Source organism: Anomaloglossus baeobatrachus, chromosome 6, assembly GCF_048569485.1.
Source record: "Anomaloglossus baeobatrachus isolate aAnoBae1 chromosome 6, aAnoBae1.hap1, whole genome shotgun sequence".
Lineage (NCBI taxonomy): Eukaryota > Metazoa > Chordata > Amphibia > Anura > Aromobatidae > Anomaloglossus > Anomaloglossus baeobatrachus.
In genome coordinates, this window is record NC_134358.1 from 15,725,595 (window position 1) to 15,747,052 (window position 21,458).

Consider the following 21,458-nt stretch of genomic DNA (forward strand, 5'->3'; position numbering starts at 1 on the left):
TCGCTGAATACTGAGGATGGAGGAGACGGGCAGTCACTGAATACTGAGGATGGAGGAGACGGGCGGTCACTGAATACTGAGGATGGAGGAGGCAGGCGGTCACCAGATACTGAGGATGGAGGAGACGGGCGGTCACTGAATACTGAACATGGAGGAGACGGGCGGTCACTGGATACTGAGGACGGAGGAGACGGGAGGTCACTGAATACTGAGGAGACAGGCGATCACTAAATACTGAGGATGGAGGAGGCAGGCGGTCACCAGATACTGAGGATGGAGGAGACGGGCGGTCACTGAATACTGAACATGGAGGAGACGGGCGGTCACTGAATACTGAGGGCGGAGGAGACGGCGGTCACTGAATACTGAGGATGGAGGAGGCGGCGGTCACTGAATACTGAGGACGGAGAAGGCAGGCGGTCACCAGATAGGAAATTCACATTTCTTTTCTTCAGTTACTTTGCATTTTCTTGATTGATAAAAAATAAACTACTAACCCTTCTGTGTCTAAAGCTTCTCACTGCTAGGCATTTCTCCACACCTGCCTAAGACTTCTGCACAGTACTGGAAATCCTCAGGATCTTGAGTGCTTTTTTCTTGTATTTGCATGCTTAGTCTCCTAATATTTTTGCTTCTTCCTAGTTACTTCAGTAGTATTGACATCTCCTTAGCTCGTCCTCCTGGTACTTGTGGTTCTTCCCTGTTTCGACCAACTTGTTCCCTTTTGTACGGATAGATCAGACCCTTCACTGCTCCTCTGCTTCCTACTGACTGGCTTCATCACACTTTGGCGCCTGAGCTGCCACATGAGCGCTGTCACTAGGAAGCTCCGCCTCTAAGATCATGTGATGTGACCACCATGTACATCTTCTAGGGTGGTAACAGATCGAGACGAGAGGAACGTCAGGAACATCAAGACTACGATGTGACGGCCATCGATGTTCTGAATTATTATTGTGATATCCGGGAGAAGAGAGAGCTGCAGGTGTTGCAGGATTGTGACCCGGGACGCGGAAGCACGGTGCTCGCCCTGCCACCGATAGACAGGTAACACCTAGAGACCCCCACCTCACAAGTCACCCGGTGCGTCCCTATGCTGAGTGGTTAGGTGACCCTATTTCCTTCCATGCTGCCATGAACCTGGACACTGTAGGAACTTTACACATTCGGACATGCACCGTACAATACTGCCCCCCCCTGGTAACTTTGATGTGATACAATACTGCCCCCTGTGGTCATCACTAATAACTGTCATCTAATACAATACTGCCCCCTGTGGTCATTACTAGGTGTGGCAGATCGTCTCCCTTAGCTGCTCTACGAAATAGACAGAGGAATTTCATAAACCAGTCCAAACAAAATAAAACAAAAATACATAATTACTTACTGGTAATGTGTTTTTTCCGAACCATGAAGGCACCACAAGATAAGGGTGCCATCATGGGTGAGGGAAAATATGTAATTACTTAACGGTAATGTGTTTTTTCCAAACCCATGACGGCACCACAAGAAAATGGTGCCATCATGGGTGAGGGAAATATACGTAATTACTTACCGGTAATGTGTTTTTTCCAAACCCATGATGGCACCCTTATCTTGTGGTGCCGTCATAGGGTGAGGGAAAAAACAAACAGTCTTTCTGGCATAAAGAAAATACCAAACAGTCCCTATAGCTGCGGGATTCGCTCGCTCAGACACAGGGGTCCACTCTTTACTAAGAAGCCCATTTCTGGAGGTCTGCTACCTCCATATACAGGACAAGTGATTCCATAGGCCTTCATGTTACGTGCTGGATCACACCGTAGGGTGGAGATATGTGAACAGCCATCCTACCAATCTCGTTGACTGTTCACATGGCCGATTAACCTTCTCATCACCCTACTGATGCCGGAGGATACATTCTGGGTGTCACATCACTGAGGCTAATAACCTCAGTGATAAATATCTCCCCTCCAGGATTTTACCACTGTCTTAAACTAGTAACTGTGATGTGATACAATGCTGCCCCCTGTGGTCATCACTAGTAACTGTGACGGGATACAATACTGCCCCCTGTGGTCATCACTAGTAACTGTGACGGGATACAATACTGCCCCCTGTGGTCATCACTAGTAACTGTGACATGATACAATACTGCCCCCTGTGGTCATATAATGGTTTCTCTAATTTGCAGTAGACGAGCTTTACTGCGGCTGGGCGAGACTGAGAAGCGAGAAAGAAAAAGAAACGGTGAGTGCCGGGTGTCATATACACACTCTTCTCAGCATGTGACATTGTCTGCAACTGCAAGGGTTAATTGATCTACTCTCACTCCGTTTTGCCCTCCACCCCCCCTGACAAAGTCCACACACCCCGGATACACAACACGCTGCAACCACTCATCACACTTATTATATAGGGTGAGGAGTCCCCGAAGTATAGATAACTGTCTGACAGTCAGAAGATCACGCACTCCCTGTAAGGCCCCATTCACACATCCGTGTCTCCGGTACGTGTGACATTCTTTTTCACATGTATGGGAGACACAGGCGCACGTTGACCCGTTAAAATCAATGGGTTTGCGCACATGTGCGTGTTTTCCCATGGACCGTATGTCCGTGTGGAGTATACATGTGTCAGTGCACTCCACACGTAGACATGTCCATTTTTTGTTTTCGGCAGCACGGGTGTCACACGGATTGCACGGATGTGCTCTGTGTGACATCAGTGTGACACGTACTGGCGAAAACCACGTTTTTGTGAAATAAAATGAATTTCTACACTCACTTTCTCCAGCGCTGATGACTCTGCCGTTGTGGTCACTTGCTTCCGGCCCCTGCTCATTGCATATTCACTGGACCAGTGGATTCACTGAAGCAGCGGGGAGTCAGCCGGGCGGGAGACCACAGAGCAGAAGACATCAGCACCACGGACAGCAGTGCCAGGGACAGGTGAGCAGAAAGTTCCTGTTCTCCATATATTATCACACATAGCACACAGAGAACACTCATGTGCCAAAATCACGGAACACGGAGTGCCATACGCACCTTTTACACGTCCGAGCAAAACATGTGTGGTTATTCACGGACATGTGAAAGAGGCTTAAAGACCACTTTACACACAGCGACATTGCTGCGATATCGCTGGTGAAAGCACCCGCCCCTGTCGGTTGTGCGTCACAGACAAATCACTGCCCGTGACGCACAACATCGTTACTCCCCGTCACATGGACTTACCTGCCTAGTGACGTCGCTGTGGCCGGTGAACTGCCACCTTTCTAAGGGGGAAGTTCGTGCGGCGACTCTAAGCGGCCGCCCAATAGAAGCGGAAGGGCGGAGATGAGCGGCCGGAACATCCCGCCCACCTCCTTCCTTCCACATTGCGGGCGGCCGCAGGTACGGTGAGGTTCCTCGTTCCTGCGGTGTCACACGTAGCAATGTGCGCTGCCGCAGGAACAACATCGGACCTGCAGCAGCAACGATATTAGAGATTAGAACGACGTATCAACGATAAGGTGAGTAATTTTGATCGTTAGCGGTTGTTCGTGCGTTTCACACACAACGACGTTGCTAACAAGGCCAGATGTGCGTCACGAATTCCGTGACCCTAAACGACATCTCGTTGCGTGTAAAGCGGCCTTAAGGCTGTGAATTCTTTAAAGTAGACAAGAACCAAACATTAAAGTTTTATGCTTCAAAATTAAAAACATAAAAGGGTCCGTGCCCACGATCTGGAGCGCCGGTGTTCAGGAGGCAGCGTACTCTCTTCTGCGGAGATGCTAGTATCCTGGGCAGGAGAACACGCTGTCTGTGCCCATGATCAAAATTACTGACAGTGGATTTTCACTGTTTCCCACTCAGAACACTAGGGTATCCGCAAGAATAAATTGACACGCTGCGGCTCAGCAAGCCAATTTACGGACCTTATAAAAGAAACACGGGGCCGGAGATTTCTATAAATCCCATCCACTGTGCCTGTGCTGCACAATGCAGTATTTTGGAAGCAGTGAAAACACAGTGTCCAAAATGCTGCTAATCCTGATCGTGGGCGCGCAGCCTAAAAGGTATACAAATAAAGTCACACAAATAAGCAAGCGAAAAATACCTAAACAGATCAGTCTTCCATTATTGTTTTGTTTCCTTGAGGGAATGAGAAATGGTTTATGGATGACAAGTGTTGCAGACAAACACTGGAGAGCGGGTGAAGGGAACCGGGACGTAGATGAAGGCTGAGATACCATAGACTTGTAGAGATGACAGTAGGGAGCCGAGGGGAGCAGAATAGGTGCCACATCTGTATGACGGCTAAAGGGCTCACCGTAAAGAGAGGTCAAGACGCCGGGATTAACGGAGCAATCCTAGTCTGCTGAGAATGGATGCTGGAAGGACTATCGTGAGCAGACGCCCCCGTGCACATAATTAGCACCATTACGACATGGAGTAGACAGAAGGAGAACCTCAAGAATCTACACATCAACCCTCCGAGATATACTAGGGGACAATTATGACCCAGAACGTCTCCCCTCATAAATGTGGCACAACGTCCTACAAACATCCCAAAATCTGGTGGAAACACGAGATGAGAATATTAATCTCACCCTCCTCCCACCCTGATTACGCTCTACAGTTGTCGTAGTCAGGGGTGCACACAGGTTGGATCATATTACCGTATGTATAAGTGAAGATTAGGGGTGTAGTATTATGGTCACTCACACAGGAGGTCGAGGATTTTTTTGAGGTGGAAAAATCCAACTTGTTTTTAAGAGAAATCCGTGTCCATAACCTGTGGTTTTTCAGTTGTGATGACATTTTTTAAGTGTTTTTTTTCCACAGCTTTTCCACTTTAATGTCATGTTTGGTGTGGATTGTACAGCGACATCATGTTCCTCAGCACTTCACAGACCACATTAAGGCCACATTCACATGTTCAGAAAAACGTACAAGTGGTGCCCGAGTTTCTATTGTGCTTTTCCTCCGATTGTAGCCAAAATCAGGAGTGGAACAAATACTGAACGTGTGAACGTGGCCTAAGCCTCACAATCTGAGCGCCTCATCAGTGTCTCTTCGGGGGTTTCCTTCCATACTACACACTCCTTATTGTCCTTAGTGGGATTTGAGCCCAGAATCCCAACGGTGCAAAGCAGACGTGCAACCATTGCCTCCCCGCGCTGCCTACAAGGACCTGTCATTTCATTGTTTTTCTATGCTGTGGAGCTTCACACTCCACACTACAGGCACTCATCGCACCCTCACACGTGGTTTTTGAAGTGGACCTCAGCTCAGAATGCGTTCCATAATTGATGTAAAAACCTCCATGCGGTCATTGTCTTGTTGATTACCGAGGATGTAGCTGATAAGTTGCTGATGACTCTTTGAGTTGCTCCCCAGCCCTTGCACACCAGACATGTATACGACCATGATCCGGTCTGGTCCCGCGACTTCTCCAGAAGGCTCTGTGCCCGCAGGTCTTGTTAGCGCTGTGGCCCTCCTGTTCTACCCTCTTCAGATGTTAGCGCTGTGGCCCTCCTGTTCTACCCTCTTCAGATGTTAGCGCTGTGGCCCTCCTGTTCTACCCTCTTCAGATGTTAGCGCTGTGGCCCTCCTGTTCTACCCTCTTCAGATGTTAGCGCTGTGGCCCTCCTGTTCTACCCTCTTCAGATGTTAGCGCCGAGGTCCTCCTGTTCTACCCTCTTCAGATGTTAGCGCTGTGGCCCTCCTGTTCTACCCTCTTCAGATGTTAGCGCCAAGGTCCTCCTGTTCTACCCTCTTCAGATGTTAGCGCTGTGGCCCTCCTGTTCTACCCTCTTCAGATGTTAGCGCTGTGGCCCTCCTGTTCTACCCCCTTCAGATGTTAGCGCCGAGGTCCTCCTGTTCTACCCTCTTCAGATGTTAGCGCTGTGGCCCTCCTGTTCTACCCTCTTCAGATGTTAGCGCCGAGGTCCTCCTGTTCTACCCTCTTCAGATGTTAGCGCTGTGGCCCTCCTGTTCTACCCTCTTCAGAGGTTAGCGCCGAGGTCCTCCTGTTCTACCCTCTTCAGATGTTAGCGCTGTGGCCCTCCTGTTCTACCCTCTTCAGATGTTAGCGCTGTGGCCCTCCTGTTCTACCCTCTTCAGATGTTAGCGCTGTGGCCCTCCTGTTCTACCATCTTCAGAAGTTAGCGCTGTGGCCCTCCTGTCCTACCCTCTTCAGATGTTAGCGCTGTGGCCCTCCTGTTGTACCATCTTCAGAAGTTAGCGCTGTGGCCCTCCTGTCCTACCCTCTTCAGATGTTAGTGCTGTGGCCCTCCTGTTCTACCCTCTTCAGATGTTAGTGCTGTGGCCCTCCTGTTGTACCCTCTTCAGATGTTAGCGCTGTGGCCCTCTTGTTCTACCATCTTCAGAAGTTAGCGCTGTGGCCCTCCTGTTGCACCCTCTTCAGATGTTAGCGCTGTTCTACCATCTTCAGAAGTTAGCGCTGTGGCCCTCCTGTTGTACCCTCTTCAGATGTTAGCGCTGTTCTACCATCTTCAGAAGTTAGCGCTGTGGCCCTCCTGTTGTACCCTCTTCAGATGTTAGCGCTGTTCTACCATCTTCAGAAGTTAGCACTGTGGCCCTCCTGTTGTACCCTCTTCAGAGGTTAGCGCAGTAGCCCTCCTGTTCTACCCTCTTCAGATGTTAGTACTGTGGGCCTCCTGTTCTACTGTCTTCAGAAGTTAGCGCTGTGGCCCTCCTGTTCTACCCTCTTCAGATGTTAGTACTGTGGGCCTCCTGTTCTACTGTCTTCAGAAGTTAGCGTTGTGGCCCTCCTGTTCTACCATCTTCAGAAGTTAGCGCTGTGGCCCTCCTGTCCTACCCTCTTCAGATGTTAGTGCTGTGGCCCTCCTGTTCTACCCTCTTCAGATGTCAGTACTGTGGGCCTCCTGTTCTACCCTCTTCAGATGTTAGTACTGTGGGCCTCCTGTTCTACTGTCTTCAGAAGTTAGCGTTGTGGCCCTCCTGTTCTACCATCTTCAGAAGTTAGCGCTGTGGCCCTCCTGTCCTACCCTCTTCAGATGTTAGTGCTGTGGCCCTCCTGTTCTACCCTCTTCAGATGTTAGTACTGTGGGCCTCCTGTTCTACCCTCTTCAGAAGTTAGTGCTGTGGCCCTCCTGTTCTACCCTCTTCAGATGTTAGTACTGTGGGCCTCCTGTTCTACTGTCTTCAGAAGTTAGCGCTGTGGCCCTCCTGTCCTACCCTCTTCAGATGTTAGCGCTGTGGCCCTCCTGTTGTACCCTGTTCAGATGTTAGCGCTGTGGCCCTCTTGTTCTACCATCTTCAGAAGTTAGCGCTGTGGCCCTCCTGTTGCACCCTCTTCAGATGTTAGCGCTGTGGCCCTCCTGTTGTACCCTCTTCAGATGTTAGCGCTGTTCTACCATCTTCAGAAGTTAGCACTGTGGCCCTCCTGTTGTACCCTCTTCAGATGTTAGCGCTGTTCTACCATCTTCAGAAGTTAGCGCTGTGGCCCTCCTGTTGTACCCTCTTCAGATGTTAGCGCTGTTCTACCATCTTCAGATGTTAGCGCTGTGGCCCTCCTGTTGTACCCTCTTCAGATGTTAGCGCTGTTCTACCATCTTCAGAAGTTAGCGCTGTGGCCCTCCTGTTGTACCCTCTTCAGATGTTAGCGCTGTTCTACCATCTTCAGATGTTAGTGCTGGGCCCTCCTGTTGTACCCTCTTCAGATGTTAGCGCTGTTCTACCATCTTCAGAAGTTAGCACTGTGGCCCTCCTGTTGTACCCTCTTCAGATGTTAGCGCTGTTCTACCATCTTCAGAAGTTAGCGCTGTGGCCCTCCTGTTGTACCCTCTTCAGATGTTAGCGCTGTTCTACCATCTTCAGAAGTTAGCACTGTGGCCCTCCTGTTGTACCCTCTTCAGATGTTAGCGCTGTTCTACCATCTTCAGAAGTTAGCACTGTGGCCCTCCTGTTGTACCCTCTTCAGAGGTTAGCGCAGTAGCCCTCCTGTTCTACCCTCTTCAGATGTTAGTACTGTGGGCCTCCTGTTCTACTGTCTTCAGAAGTTAGCGCTGTGGCCCTCCTGTTCTACCCTCTTCAGATGTCAGTACTGTGGGCCTCCTGTTCTACTGTCTTCAGAAGTTAGCGCTGTGGCCCTCCTATTCTACCGTCTTCAGATGTTAGCACTGTGGCCCTCCTATTCTACCCTCTTCAAATGTTAGCGCTGTGGCCCTCCTATTCTACCGTCTTCAGATGTTAGTACTGTGGCCCTCCTGTTGTACCCTCTTCAGATGTTAGCGCTGTGGCCCTCCTGTCCTACCGTCTTCAGACTCATCATCATCACATTTTCTCTTCCAGGTGGAAACGTTTATGCTCTTCGCCCACTTCTACGTTCTGACATCATCCCGTTTATTAACCTGCCTGTGAAGAAGGTGACCGTCCACCCGTTCATCGGTGACACAGACGCCTCCGCGAGGGAATATTTCACCGGCTCCCTCAGACAAGACATTCAGAGACATTTCATTGTGCAGCAATCCTACACAGAGAGATATTAATGGCGGGAGCCACATCTCCCAGATGATGCTTTTATGGTGAAGCTTTAGGCCCCTTCATTTTCACCATCCACAGTCTTCAGTTTCTGTTATTGTTGTACATAGAGTAATTTCCGGATCGCTCGTGCTCTATACGAGCCGGGTTACATTTCCGCAAACCATTCAAGTCTGGACTGACCCTGATCCACCCCGCGTCTGTGTGACGCCATCGGCAGCAGACGGTGACTGACCCAGAATGAGCAGCTGATAGCGGATCAGTCACCATCTACAGACGCCGGCTGCGGGCGACACTGGATGTACGGTAGCGGTTATAACCATGATTACAGCAGAGCCACAGGGATTGCCAAAACGCGTTGGTTCTCGGTGCAGCACTTTAGCCACTTGTCGACATATCTTGTGTGTCATTGTTTGGATGTTTTAATTTTTGATACATTAAAGCTGATGATTCCTGCGTCTGTTATCCCAGCATTCCTGCTCCACCGGATCTGCAATGGCCCAGACCCAGACCCTTCCGTGCCGATTCAGGGAGCCCTACGAGAGGGAGGAAGGGTGTGAGGACTTGTTTAGTGCATGTGCACAAGCCAAAGACACAACCCAACTAGGGAAATACAGGACCCACCCCCAGAACTGGGGGTCCCCACCATACACCTCAGCACTCCCAATACACCACAACGTGCCCCCCCCGCCATACACCTCAGCACTCCCTATACTCCTCAGTGTCCCAACACCTCCCCCATACACCTCAGTGTGCCCCATGACCCCCCTCCATGCACCTCAGTGTGCCCCATGACCCCCCTCCATACACCTCAGTGTGCCCCATAGCCCCCCTCCATACACCCCAGTGTGCCCCATAGCCCCACTCCATACACCTCGGTGTGCCCCCATAGCCCCCCTCCATACACCCCAGTGTGCCCCATAACCCCCCCTCCATACACCCCAGTGTGCCCCATAACCCCCCCTCCATACACCTCAGTGTGGCCCATAACCCCCCTCCATACACCTCAGTGTGCCCCATAACCCTCCTCCATACACCTCAATGTGCCCCATAACCCCCCTCCATACACCTCAATGTGCCCCATAACCCCCCTCCATACACCTCAATGTGCCCCATAACCCCCCTCCATACACCCCAATGTGCCCCATAACCCCCCTCCATACACCCCAATGTGCCCCATAACCCCCCTCCATACACCTACCTCAGTGTGACCCATAACCCCCCTCCATACACCTCAATGTGCCCCATAACCCCCCTCCATACACCTACCTCAGTGTGACCCATAACCCCCCTCCATACACCTCAGTGTGCCCCATAACCCCCCTCCATACACCTCAATGTGCCCCATAACCCTCTCCATACACCTCAATGTGCCCCATAACCCTCTCCATACACCTCAATGTGCCCCATAACCCCCCTCCATACACCTCAATGTGCCCCATAACCCTCTCCATACACCTCAATGTGCCCCATAACCCTCTCCATACACCTCAATATGCCCCATAACCCCCCTCCATACACCTCAATGTGCCCCATAACCCTCTCCATACACCTCAGTGTGCCCCATAACCCCCCTCCATACACCTCAGTGTGCCCCATAACCCCCCTCCATACACCTCAGTGTGGCCCATAACCCCCATCCATACACCTCAGTGTGCCCCATGACCCCCCTCCATACACCTCAGTGTGGCCCATAACCCTCTCCATACACCTCAGTGTGCCCCATAACCCTCTCCATACACCTCAGTGTGCCCCATAACCCTCTCCATACACCTCAGTGTGCCCCATAACCCCCCTCCATACACCTCAGTGTGCCCCATAACCCCCCTCCATACACCTCAGTGTGGCCCATAACCCCCATCCATACACCTCAGTGTGCCCCATAACCCCCCTCCATACACCTCAGTGTGGCCCATAACCCTCTCCATACACCTCAGTGTGCCCCATAACCCTCTCCATACACCTCAGTGTGCCCCATAACCCTCTCCATACACCTCAGTGTGCCCCATAACCCTCTCCATACACCTCAGTGTGCCCCATAACCCCCCTCCATACACCTCAGTGTGCCCCATAACCCCCCTCCATACACCTCAGTGTGGCCCATAACCCCCATCCATACACCTCAGTGTGCCCCATGACCCCCCTCCATACACCTCAGTGTGGCCCATAACCCTCTCCATACACCTCAGTGTGCCCCATAACCCTCTCCATACACCTCAGTGTGCCCCATAACCCTCTCCATACACCTCAGTGTGCCCCATAACCCTCTCCATACACCTCAGTGTGCCCCATAACCCTCTCCATACACCTCAGTGTGCCCCATAACCCCCCTCCATACACCTCAGTGTGCCCCATAACCCCCCTCCATACACCTCAGTGTGGCCCATAACCCCCATCCATACACCTCAGTGTGCCCCATAACCCCCCTCCATACACCTCAGTGTGCCCCATAACCCTCTCCATACACCTCAGTGTGCCCCATAACCCTCTCCATACACCTCAGTGTGCCCCATAACCCTCTCCATACACCTCAGTGTGCCCCATAACCCTCTCCATACACCTCAGTGTGCCCCATAACCCCCCTCCATACACCTCAGTGTGCCCCATAACCCCCCTCCATACACCTCAGTGTGGCCCATAACCCCCATCCATACACCTCAGTGTGGCCCTATAACCCCTCTCCATACACCTCAGTGTGCCCCATAACCCCCATCCATACACCTCAGTGTGGCCCTATAACCCCTCTCCATACACCTCAGTGTGCCCCATAACCCCCATCCATACACCTCAGTGTGCCCCATAACCCCCATCCATACACCTCAGTGTGCCCCATAACCCCCCTCCATACACCTCAGTGTGCCCCATAACCCCCCTCCATACACCTCAGTGTGCCCCATACCCTCTCCATACACCTCAGTGTGCCCCATAACCCCCCTCCATACACCTCAGTGTGCCCCATAACCCCCCTCCATACACCTCAGTGTGCCCCATAACCCCCTCCATACACCTCAGTGTGCCCCATAACCCTCTCCATACACCTCAGTGTGCCCCATACCCTCTCCATCCACCTCAGTGTGCCCCATACCCTCTCCATCCACCTCAGTGTGCCCCATAACCCCCCTCCATACACCTCAGTGTGCCCCATAACCCCCCTCCATACACCTCAGTGTGCCCCATAACCCCCCTCCATACACCTCAGTGTGCCCCATAACCCCCCTCCATACACCTCAGTGTGCCCCATAACCCCCCTCCATACACCTCAGTGTGCCCCATAACCCCCCTCCATACACCTCAGTGTGCCCCATACCCTCTCCATACACCTCAGTGTGCCCCATAACCCCCCTCCATACACCTCAGTGTGCCCCATAACCCCCCTCCATACACCTCAGTGTGCCCCATACCCTCTCCATACACCTCAGTGTGCCCCATAACCCCCCTCCATACACCTCAGTGTGCCCCATACCCTCTCCATACACCTCAATGTGCCCCATAACCCCCCTCCATACACCTCAGTGTGCCCCATAACCCCCTTCCATACACCTTAGTGTGCCCCATAACCCCCCTCCATACACCTCAGTGTGCCCCATACCCTCTCCATACACCTCAGTGTGCCCCATACCCTCTCCATACACCTCAGTGTGCCCCATAACCCCCCTCCATACACCTCAGTGTGCCCCATACCCTCTCCATACACCTCAGTGTGCCCCATAACCCCCCTCCATACACCTCAGTGTGCCCCATAACCCCCCTCCATACACCTCAGTGTGCCCCATAACCCCCTTCCATACACCTTAGTGTGCCCCATAACCCCCCTCCATACACCTCAGTGTGCCCCATACCCTCTCCATACACCTCAGTGTGCCCCATAACCCCCCTCCATACACCTCAGTGTGCCCCATACCCTCTCCATACACCTCAGTGTGCCCCATACCCTCTCCATACACCTCAGTGTGCCCCATAACCCCCCTCCATACACCTCAGTGTGCCCCATACCCTCTCCATACACCTCAGTGTGCCCCATAACCCCCCTCCATACACCTCAATGTGCCCCATAACCCCCCTCCATACACCTCAGTGTGCCCCATAACCCCCTTCCATACACCTTAGTGTGCCCCATAACCCCCCTCCATACACCTCAGTGTGCCCCATAACCCCCCTCCATACACCTCAGTGTGCCCCATAACCCCCCTCCATACACCTCAGTGTGCCCCATAACCCCCTTCCATACACCTTAGTGTGCCCCATAACCCCTCTCCATACACCTCAGTGTGCCCCATAACCCCCCTCCATACACCTCAGTGTGCCCCATAACCCCCCTCCATACACCTCAGTGTGCCCCATAACCCCCTTCATACACCTTAGTGTGCCCCATAACCCCCCTTCATACACCTCAGTGTGCCCCATAACCCCCCTCCATACACCTCAGTGTGCCCCATAACCCTCTCCATACACCTCAGTGTGCCCCATAACCCTCTCCATACACCTCAGTGTGGCCCATAACCCTCTCCATACACCTCAGTGTGGCCCATAACCCCCTTCATACACCTTAGTGTGCCCCATACCCTCTCCATACACCTCAGTGTGCCCCATACCCTCTCCATACACCTCAGTGTGCCCCATAACCCCCCTTCATACACCTTAGTGTGCTCCACACCGCCGCCATGTTATTTTACGCCTTTCTCTCCTTCCTCACTTTCCAGCCGTCGCATCTTATGGTCACAGCTTTAGCACATCACATTCACTGACAGCGGCTTCAGAGTAGTCATGTGACTCGACAAAATCACATGACCGGGTGACGTCAGCAGGTCCTTCTCCGGACACGGTCTCCGCCTCCACCAGCTTAGACATCAGCTCCGCCCACACTACAGTATGGTCACGTGGTGCCGATGTCATCACAGGGCTTTCGGTGCAGTCGGGAAGGTTGTTCTCTCTGGTGTCAGCCGTTTTCGGAGGTTGTACACGGAGGCTCCAGGAGACGTGATATATACGGTAAGTGGCCGCAGGGGGTTGTGGGAATCTAAGAGAAGAGTCTGGAGTCTATAGGGGAAATGTACAGACCCCGCTCACATCTATAGGGGAAATGTACAGACCCCGCTCACATCTATAGGGGAAATGTACAGACCCCGCTCACATCTATAGAGGAGCGTACACACCCCGCTCACATCTATAGAGGAGCGTACACACCCCGCTCACATCTATAGAGGAGCGTACACACCCCGCTCACATCTATAGAGGAGTGTACAGACCCCGCTCACATCTATAGAGGAGTGTACACACCCCGCTCACATCTATAGAGGAGTGTACAGACCCCGCTCACATCTATAGAGGAGCGTACAGACCCCGCTCACATCTATAGAGGAGCGTACAGACCCCGCTCACATCTATAGAGGAGCGTACAGACCCCGCTCACATCTATAGAGGAGCGTACACACCCCGCTCACATCTATAGAGGAGCGTACACACCCCGCTCACATCTATAGAGGAGCGTACACACCCCGCTCACATCTATAGAGGAGCGTACACACCCCGCTCACATCTATAGAGGAGCGTACACACCCCGCTCACATCTATAGAGGAGCGTACACACCCCGCTCACATCTATAGAGGAGCGTACACACCCCGCTCACATCTATAGAGGAGTGTACACACCCCGCTCACATCTATAGAGGAGTGTACACACCCCGCTCACATCTATAGAGGAATGTACAGACCCCGCTCACATCTATAGAGGAGTGTACACACCCCGCTCACATCTATAGAGGAATGTACAGACCCCGCTCACATCTATAGAGGAGCGTACACACCCCGCTCACATCTATAGAGGAGTGTACAGACCCCGCTCACATCTATAGAGGAATGTACAGACCCCGCTCACATCTATAGAGGAGTGTACAGACCCCGCTCACATCTATAGAGGAATGTACAGACCCCGCTCACATCTATAGAGGAATGTACACACCCCGCTCACATCTATAGAGGAGTGTACACACCCCGCTCACATCTATAGAGGAGTGTACACACCCCGCTCACATCTATAGAGGAGTGTACAGACCCCGCTCACATCTATAGAGGAATGTACACACCCCGCTCACATCTATAGAGGAATGTACAGACCCCGCTCACATCTATAGAGGAGCGTACACACCCCGCTCACATCTATAGAGGAGTGTACAGACCCCGCTCACATCTATAGAGGAATGTACAGACCCCGCTCACATCTATAGAGGAGTGTACAGACCCCGCTCACATCTATAGAGGAATGTACAGACCCCGCTCACATCTATAGAGGAGCGTACACACCCCGCTCACATCTATAGAGGAGTGTACACACCCCGCTCACATCTATAGAGGAATGTACAGACCCCGCTCACATCTATAGAGGAGCGTACACACCCCGCTCACATCTATAGAGGAGTGTACACACCCCGCTCACATCTATAGAGGAATGTACAGACCCCGCTCACATCTATAGAGGAGTGTACACACCCCGCTCACATCTATAGAGGAGTGTACAGACCCCGCTCACATCTATAGAGGAGTGTACACACCCCGCTCACATCTATAGAGGAGTGTACACACCCCGCTCACATCTATAGAGGAGTGTACAGACCCCGCTCACATCTATAGAGGAGTGTACACACCCCGCTCACATCTATAGAGGAGCGTACACACCCCGCTCACATCTATAGAGGAATGTACAGACCCCGCTCACATCTATAGAGGAGTGTACACACCCCGCTCACATCTATAGAGGAATGTACAGACCCCGCTCACATCTATAGAGGAGTGTACACACCCCGCTCACATCTATAGAGGAGTGTACAGACCCCGCTCACATCTATAGAGGAGTGTACACACCCCGCTCACATCTATAGAGGAGTGTACAGACCCCACTCACATCTATAGAGGAGTGTACACACCCCGCTCACATCTATAGAGGAATGTACAGACCCCGCTCACATCTATAGAGGAATGTACACACCCCGCTCACATCTATAGAGGAGTGTACAGACCCCGCTCACACCTATAGAGGAGTGTACACACCCCGCTCACATCTATAGAGGAGTGTACACACCCCGCTCACATCTATAGAGGAATGTACAGACCCCGCTCACATCTATAGAGGAATGTACAGACCCCGCTCACATCTATAGAGGAGTGTACAGACCCCGCTCACATCTATAGAGAATGTACAGACCCCGCTCACATCTATAGAGGAATGTACACACCCCGCTCACATCTATAGAGGAGTGTACAGACCCCGCTCACACCTATAGAGGAGTGTACACACCCCGCTCACATCTATAGAGGAGTGTACACACCCCGCTCACATCTATAGAGGAATGTACAGACCCCGCTCACATCTATAGAGGAATGTACAGACCCCGCTCACATCTATAGAGGAGTGTACACACCCCGCTCACATCTATAGAGGAATGTACAGACCCCGCTCACATCTATAGAGGAGTGTACAGACCCCGCTCACATCTATAGAGGAGAGTACACACCCCGCTCACATCTATAGAGGAGTGTACAGACCCCGCTCACATCTATAGAGGAGCGTACACACCCCGCTCACATCTATAGAGGAGCGTACACACCCCGCTCACATCTATAGAGGAGCGTACACACCCCGCTCACATCTATAGAGGAGCGTACACACCCCGCTCACATCTATAGAGGAGTGTACACACCCCGCTCACATCTATAGAGGAGCGTACACACCCCGCTCACATCTATAGAGGAATGTACAGACCCCGCTCACACCTATAGAGGAGCGTACACACCCCGCTCACATCTATAGAGGAGTGTACAGACCCCGCTCACATCTATAGAGGAGTGTACAGACCCCGCTCACATCTATAGAGGAGCGTACAGACCCCGCTCACATCTATAGAGGAATGTACACACCCCGCTCACATCTATAGAGGAGTGTACAGACCCCGCTCACATCTATAGAGGAATGTACACACCCCGCTCACATCTATAGAGGAGTGTACAGACCCCGCTCACATCTATAGAGGAGTGTACACACCCCGCTCACATCTATAGAGGAGTGTACACACCCCGCTCACATCTATAGAGGAGTGTACAGACTCCGCTCACATCTATAGAGGAGTGTACACACCCCGCTCACATCTATAGAGGAGCGTACAGACCCCGCTCACATCTATAGAGGAGTGTACAGACCCCGCTCACATCTATAGAGGAGTGTACAGACCCCGCTCACATCTATAGAGGAGTGTACAGACCCCGCTCACATCTATAGAGGAATGTACACACCCCGCTCACATCTATAGAGGAGTGTACAGACCCCGCTCACATCTATAGAGGAGTGTACAGACCCCGCTCACATCTATAGAGGAGTGTACAGACCCCGCTCACATCTATAGAGGAGTGTACACACCCCGCTCACATCTATAGAGGAATGTACAATAAATGAGAACCTTAGGAAATCGAGTGTCTACGACTATTGGAGCCACAGTTATATGAAGAAAATGGGACTCTCCGTATAGTAAGAAGTTCATCCTGTTTTCTCTTCTATAGCCTCCTCCTGAATGTGTCACCATGTACGAGGACAAGACGGACCTCACCCGGAGGATATTACACTTCACGCTGGAGATAATCTCCCTGCTGAGCGGAGAGGTAAAACCTCCACAAGTGCCTCTCAGTGACTTACAATATCACCAAAGAGATCATTTATTTCAGTAATTCAATACAAAAGAAAAGACAGATATTATATAGAGTCATTACACACAGAGGGATCTAATCCTATATATTATATAGAGTCATTACACACAGAGTGATCTATTCCTATATATTATATAGAGTCATTACACACAGAGTGATCTATTCCTATATAATATATAGAGTCATTACACACAGAGGGATCTATTCCTATATATTATATAGAGTCATTACACACAGAGGGATCTATTCCTATATATTATATAGAGTCATTACACACAGAGGGATCTATTCCTATATATTATATAGAGTCATTACACACAGAGGGATCTATTCCTATATATTATATAGAGTCATTACACACAGAGGGATCTATTCCTATATATTATATAGAGTCATTACACACAGAGGGATCTATTTCACGTGTATATTATATATTATATAGAGTCATTACACACAGTGATGTATTTCACATGTTTATTATAAATTATATAGAGTCATTACACACAGAGGGATCTATTTCATGTGTTTATTTCTGTTAATGTTGTTGATTATGGTTTACAACCAATGAAATCCCAAAAGTCATTTTCTCAGAAAATAAGAAGAATTACCGCAAAACACCTGAAAAAGGTTTCCTAAGCGTTTAAAATGGTCCCTTAGTCTGGTTCAGTAGTTTACACAATCATGGCGAACACTGCTGACTTGACAGATGTCCAGAACCAGAAGGCAGTCATTAACACACTCCACAAGGAGGGTAAGCCACAAAAGGTCATTGGTAAAGAAGCTGGCTGTTCACAGAGCGCTGTATCCAAGCATATTAATGGAAAGTTGAGTGGAAGGAAAAAGTGTGGTAAAAAAGGTGCACAAGCAATCGGGATAACCGCAGCCTTGATAGGATTGTTAAGAAAAGGCCATCCATAAATTTGGGGGAGATTCACAAGGAGTGGATGCGGCTGGAGTCAGCGCTTCTAGAGCCACCACACACATACGTATCCAGGACATGGGCGACAAGTGTCGCATTCCTTGTGTCACCACTCATGACCAATAGACAACGCCAGAAGCGTCTTACCTGGACCAAGGAGAAGAAGATCTGGACTGTTCTCAGGGTCCGAGGTGCTATTTTAAGATGAAATTAAAGTTTTCATTTCAATTGGAAATCGCGGTCCCAGAGTCTGGAGGAAGAGTGGAGGCCACAATCCAAGCTGCTGAGGTCTGGTGTGAAGTCTCCACAATCACTGATGGTTTGGGGGCCATGTCATCTGCTGGTGTAGCTCCACTGTGCTTTATCAAGACCAAAGTCAGCACAGCGTCTACCAGGACATTGTACAGCTCTTCATGCTTCCCTCTGCCGACAAGCTTTCTGTAGATGGAAACTACAATTTCCAGCAGGACCTGGCCCCTGTCCACACTGACAAAAGTCCCAATACCTGGTTTACTAACCACAGTATCACTGGGCTTGATTGTCCAGCAAACTCCCCTGACCTAAACCCCATAGAGAATTCTAACGTTGCGCCCTGCAACGTGGGGGTTCCACTCGCTTGCAGCGGTGTGAGGTAGCTTCAGCAACACACGTACACAGTCTCTTTATAGAAATTCCGGCAGTTTATTTAAAAACACTCAGCATAAACTGCCCTTAAACATAAACTATCCACGTACCGTGGGCATCCAGTCCATTATAAGTCCATAGTGGAAGTTTTAGCAACTTCCCCCTCTCTCTGGCTCCTGTCAGCGTACAACTCTAGCCAAGGTTCCTTCCAGCACCCAGGGCCCTCTGCAGACCCCAGTCTGTCTCTCCTCCTGGAGAGATTCGGCCCTACATCCCTGGCCTGGCTGCACTCACCTCCGACTCAATATCAGAGCCTTGTGATCAGCCTCCACACAGGCTGATACACCCAGAGCTCCCGGCTCTGCTCTCACTTGTTTCCAGTCCACACACTGGACGTCTGGAGCTAGTCTCTATCTAGACTGCCCTAGACACACTCCACCCAGGTTCAGAGACAGGATTGCTTTAACCCCTGGAGCCACACCCACAGGTGGTAAGGAGTGTGTAACCAGCATCACACACCCTTCCATGGCTCTGCATGTAATGCAATCCTGTGCAACCACAGGTCCCAGCCAACTTCACATTGCAGAGCACCCATGCTTCTGCAAAACATACCGGCCCTTTGTAATACAGCCGGTTGATACGTCACATACCCTCCCCCTCTGTTCAAACCCGTAGGGGAGAACACTTGCCAACGACCTGGGGCCGCGAGACAGGGTATCCCCCCCCCCTGCCATGCCCCACCAGTCGAGAGGGCCGTCCAAGGTGCCCAAGAGCATTAGGCCCTGAGACATCGCCCAACACTGTCACCAAACCCGGTCTTGTCAACCGAGGGTTAAAGGACGTCCCATTTCCGGACCGTTCTCTCCCTGACCCCCTCCCAGGGTCACCGTAGTAGAGAGACACGTCGCCAGTCACACCTACAGTCTTGTCCTAACCTAGGCTTACTCGTGTACCCCCAGGGCTACTATCAGGAACTCTAAGCTCATAGCGGCCACTATCTACAGTACATCGCAGGGTACTTCTCTGTCGGCGATTCCTTTTATCGCGTGTCTTAACTACTGGACCGACACGCCATCTTCCACTTCTTTCCTCTGAACAACGGGGAGAACACGGCTGCTGTCCCCCACACAGTTGGCGAAGCTGCTCCTTAATTTTCAGGTTTTCTTGCCTCAACCGCTCCATGTCACGTACATGGTGTACCCCATATCCAAGAAGGCTTCGAATGTTTCCAAGACTCTCTACAGTCCCGACACAGACGAACGGAGCCATACCAGCTTCCCTGGGTATCTTGCTCTCGTTAGCAGCAGGGATTCTTAATCGCACTAATCCCGACTTATTCACCATGTCTTGCATGACTCGTCCGGTTCTTCCAATGACTCTCCCCACCAGAGCCCGGGGTACTTGGACAATATCTTCCGCCAGACTCTGCGCTTTCCTTTTATACTCTAGCTGTCTTGTGGCTTCCTCATTTTGCAGTTGGACCTTCCACTTCATACGAACACATCTGAAGTGCATGTCCTTTAGAATAGCCACCCGCTGCCCAGTAATGTCACTGGTGGACAATATCACTAACTGTTCAGCCTCTGGGGTACAGTAGACCTCACACGCTTCCACAGCTCTCTTAAATTCGTCATGCATGCCCTCGGTGGCACACGCTTCTCTTAAGTCCTCAGGTATATCCACCATGCACTTGACTACAGAAGTCTCATTCATCCCTGCCGCTTCCACATGCTTGTCCAGTTTCGCTTCCAGAGTCAGCTCTCTTTGGGCCTCCCCTGCTTCAATAAGTTTTGGTCAGGATCGACACTCGCTGCTCCATCTGCTCCAAGGCTCCCTGGGACCTGGACTGGTACTCTGCCAAGCGACTTCGGAGCTCAGCCACTTCTTTCTCCAGCTCCCTTACTCAACTCTGTACCACACTGTACTCGTTTGTCACCTTTCTAGAGTCAGTGTCTTTACTGGAGTCATCATCACTCCCCCTGGTATCCTGGACTATCATGTCCCCACTTAACCAGATATCTGCCTCCCTTTCTGGAGCTACCCCGTTTTTAACGGTCACGCTATCGGTTATTCCCTTAGTCCTTATGTCACTAAGTTGGGTCCGTCCATTATTTTCTTTGGTCACCCCTAACTTAGGACAGTCAATTTTAGGAGATACTATCTCCTCCTTACCACACAACTGCACAACAAGGACCCCTTTTAACCTCGTACAGTAAAGAGGCCTTCTTAGGGGAATGCCGACTCATTCCCATGCAATCGGTCCCGGCCTCTGTCTTCCATAAGTCCTTAAACAACTCAAAGTCCCGACCTATGATAACGGGATAGATCAAATCCTGAACCACACCCACATCTGGGCGCCCCATACGGTCAGGCGTCTGAATCATCACTCTGGCCAGAGGATATTCTTTAGTGGTCCCATGCACACAGCTTCCTTATATTGTCCTACCATCCATAAAATGGAGATTGGACATGGGTCTCACTAAGGTCAGCTGGCTCCCCGGGTCCAACAGACCGGACACATGTAGCCCATTCAAGTCCACGGAGCACTTCTGTGGCCTCACATCGGATGGATAGCCTATACCGCAGGTAGGACATAGGTAAAGCGAACCCCATTGCCCCTTGCTATAGTCCATCTGTTCGACTTGTGAATGCTCCAACCCCTTTTGGGTAACCATTCCCTTTTGGAACTCCTCCCCCTTTTGGGTAACCACCCCCTTCTGGGACTCCGC

General features: G+C 51.2%; 2 protein-coding genes across 2 annotated transcripts in view; both read left to right on the forward strand.

Annotated features, from left to right (window-relative positions):
- Window positions 1-8,951, forward strand: part of WDR97 (WD repeat domain 97) — a 126,009-nt gene extending 117,058 nt beyond the window's left edge. The window contains exons 25-27 of the mRNA XM_075315986.1: window positions 875-1,047; window positions 2,174-2,229; window positions 8,307-8,951. Of these exons, the coding sequence (XP_075172101.1) occupies window positions 875-1,047; window positions 2,174-2,229; window positions 8,307-8,503 (426 nt within the window). The 3' untranslated portion in view covers window positions 8,504-8,951. The remainder of the gene's footprint in view (window positions 1-874; window positions 1,048-2,173; window positions 2,230-8,306) is intronic.
- Window positions 8,952-13,395: 4,444 nt separating this feature from the next.
- LOC142316971 (uncharacterized) overlaps window positions 13,396-21,458 on the forward strand; it is a 57,753-nt gene continuing 49,690 nt past the window's right edge. Inside the window, 2 exon segments of the mRNA XM_075352804.1 lie at window positions 13,396-13,484; window positions 17,043-17,141. Of these exon segments, the coding sequence (XP_075208919.1) occupies window positions 17,064-17,141 (78 nt within the window). The 5' untranslated portion in view covers window positions 13,396-13,484; window positions 17,043-17,063.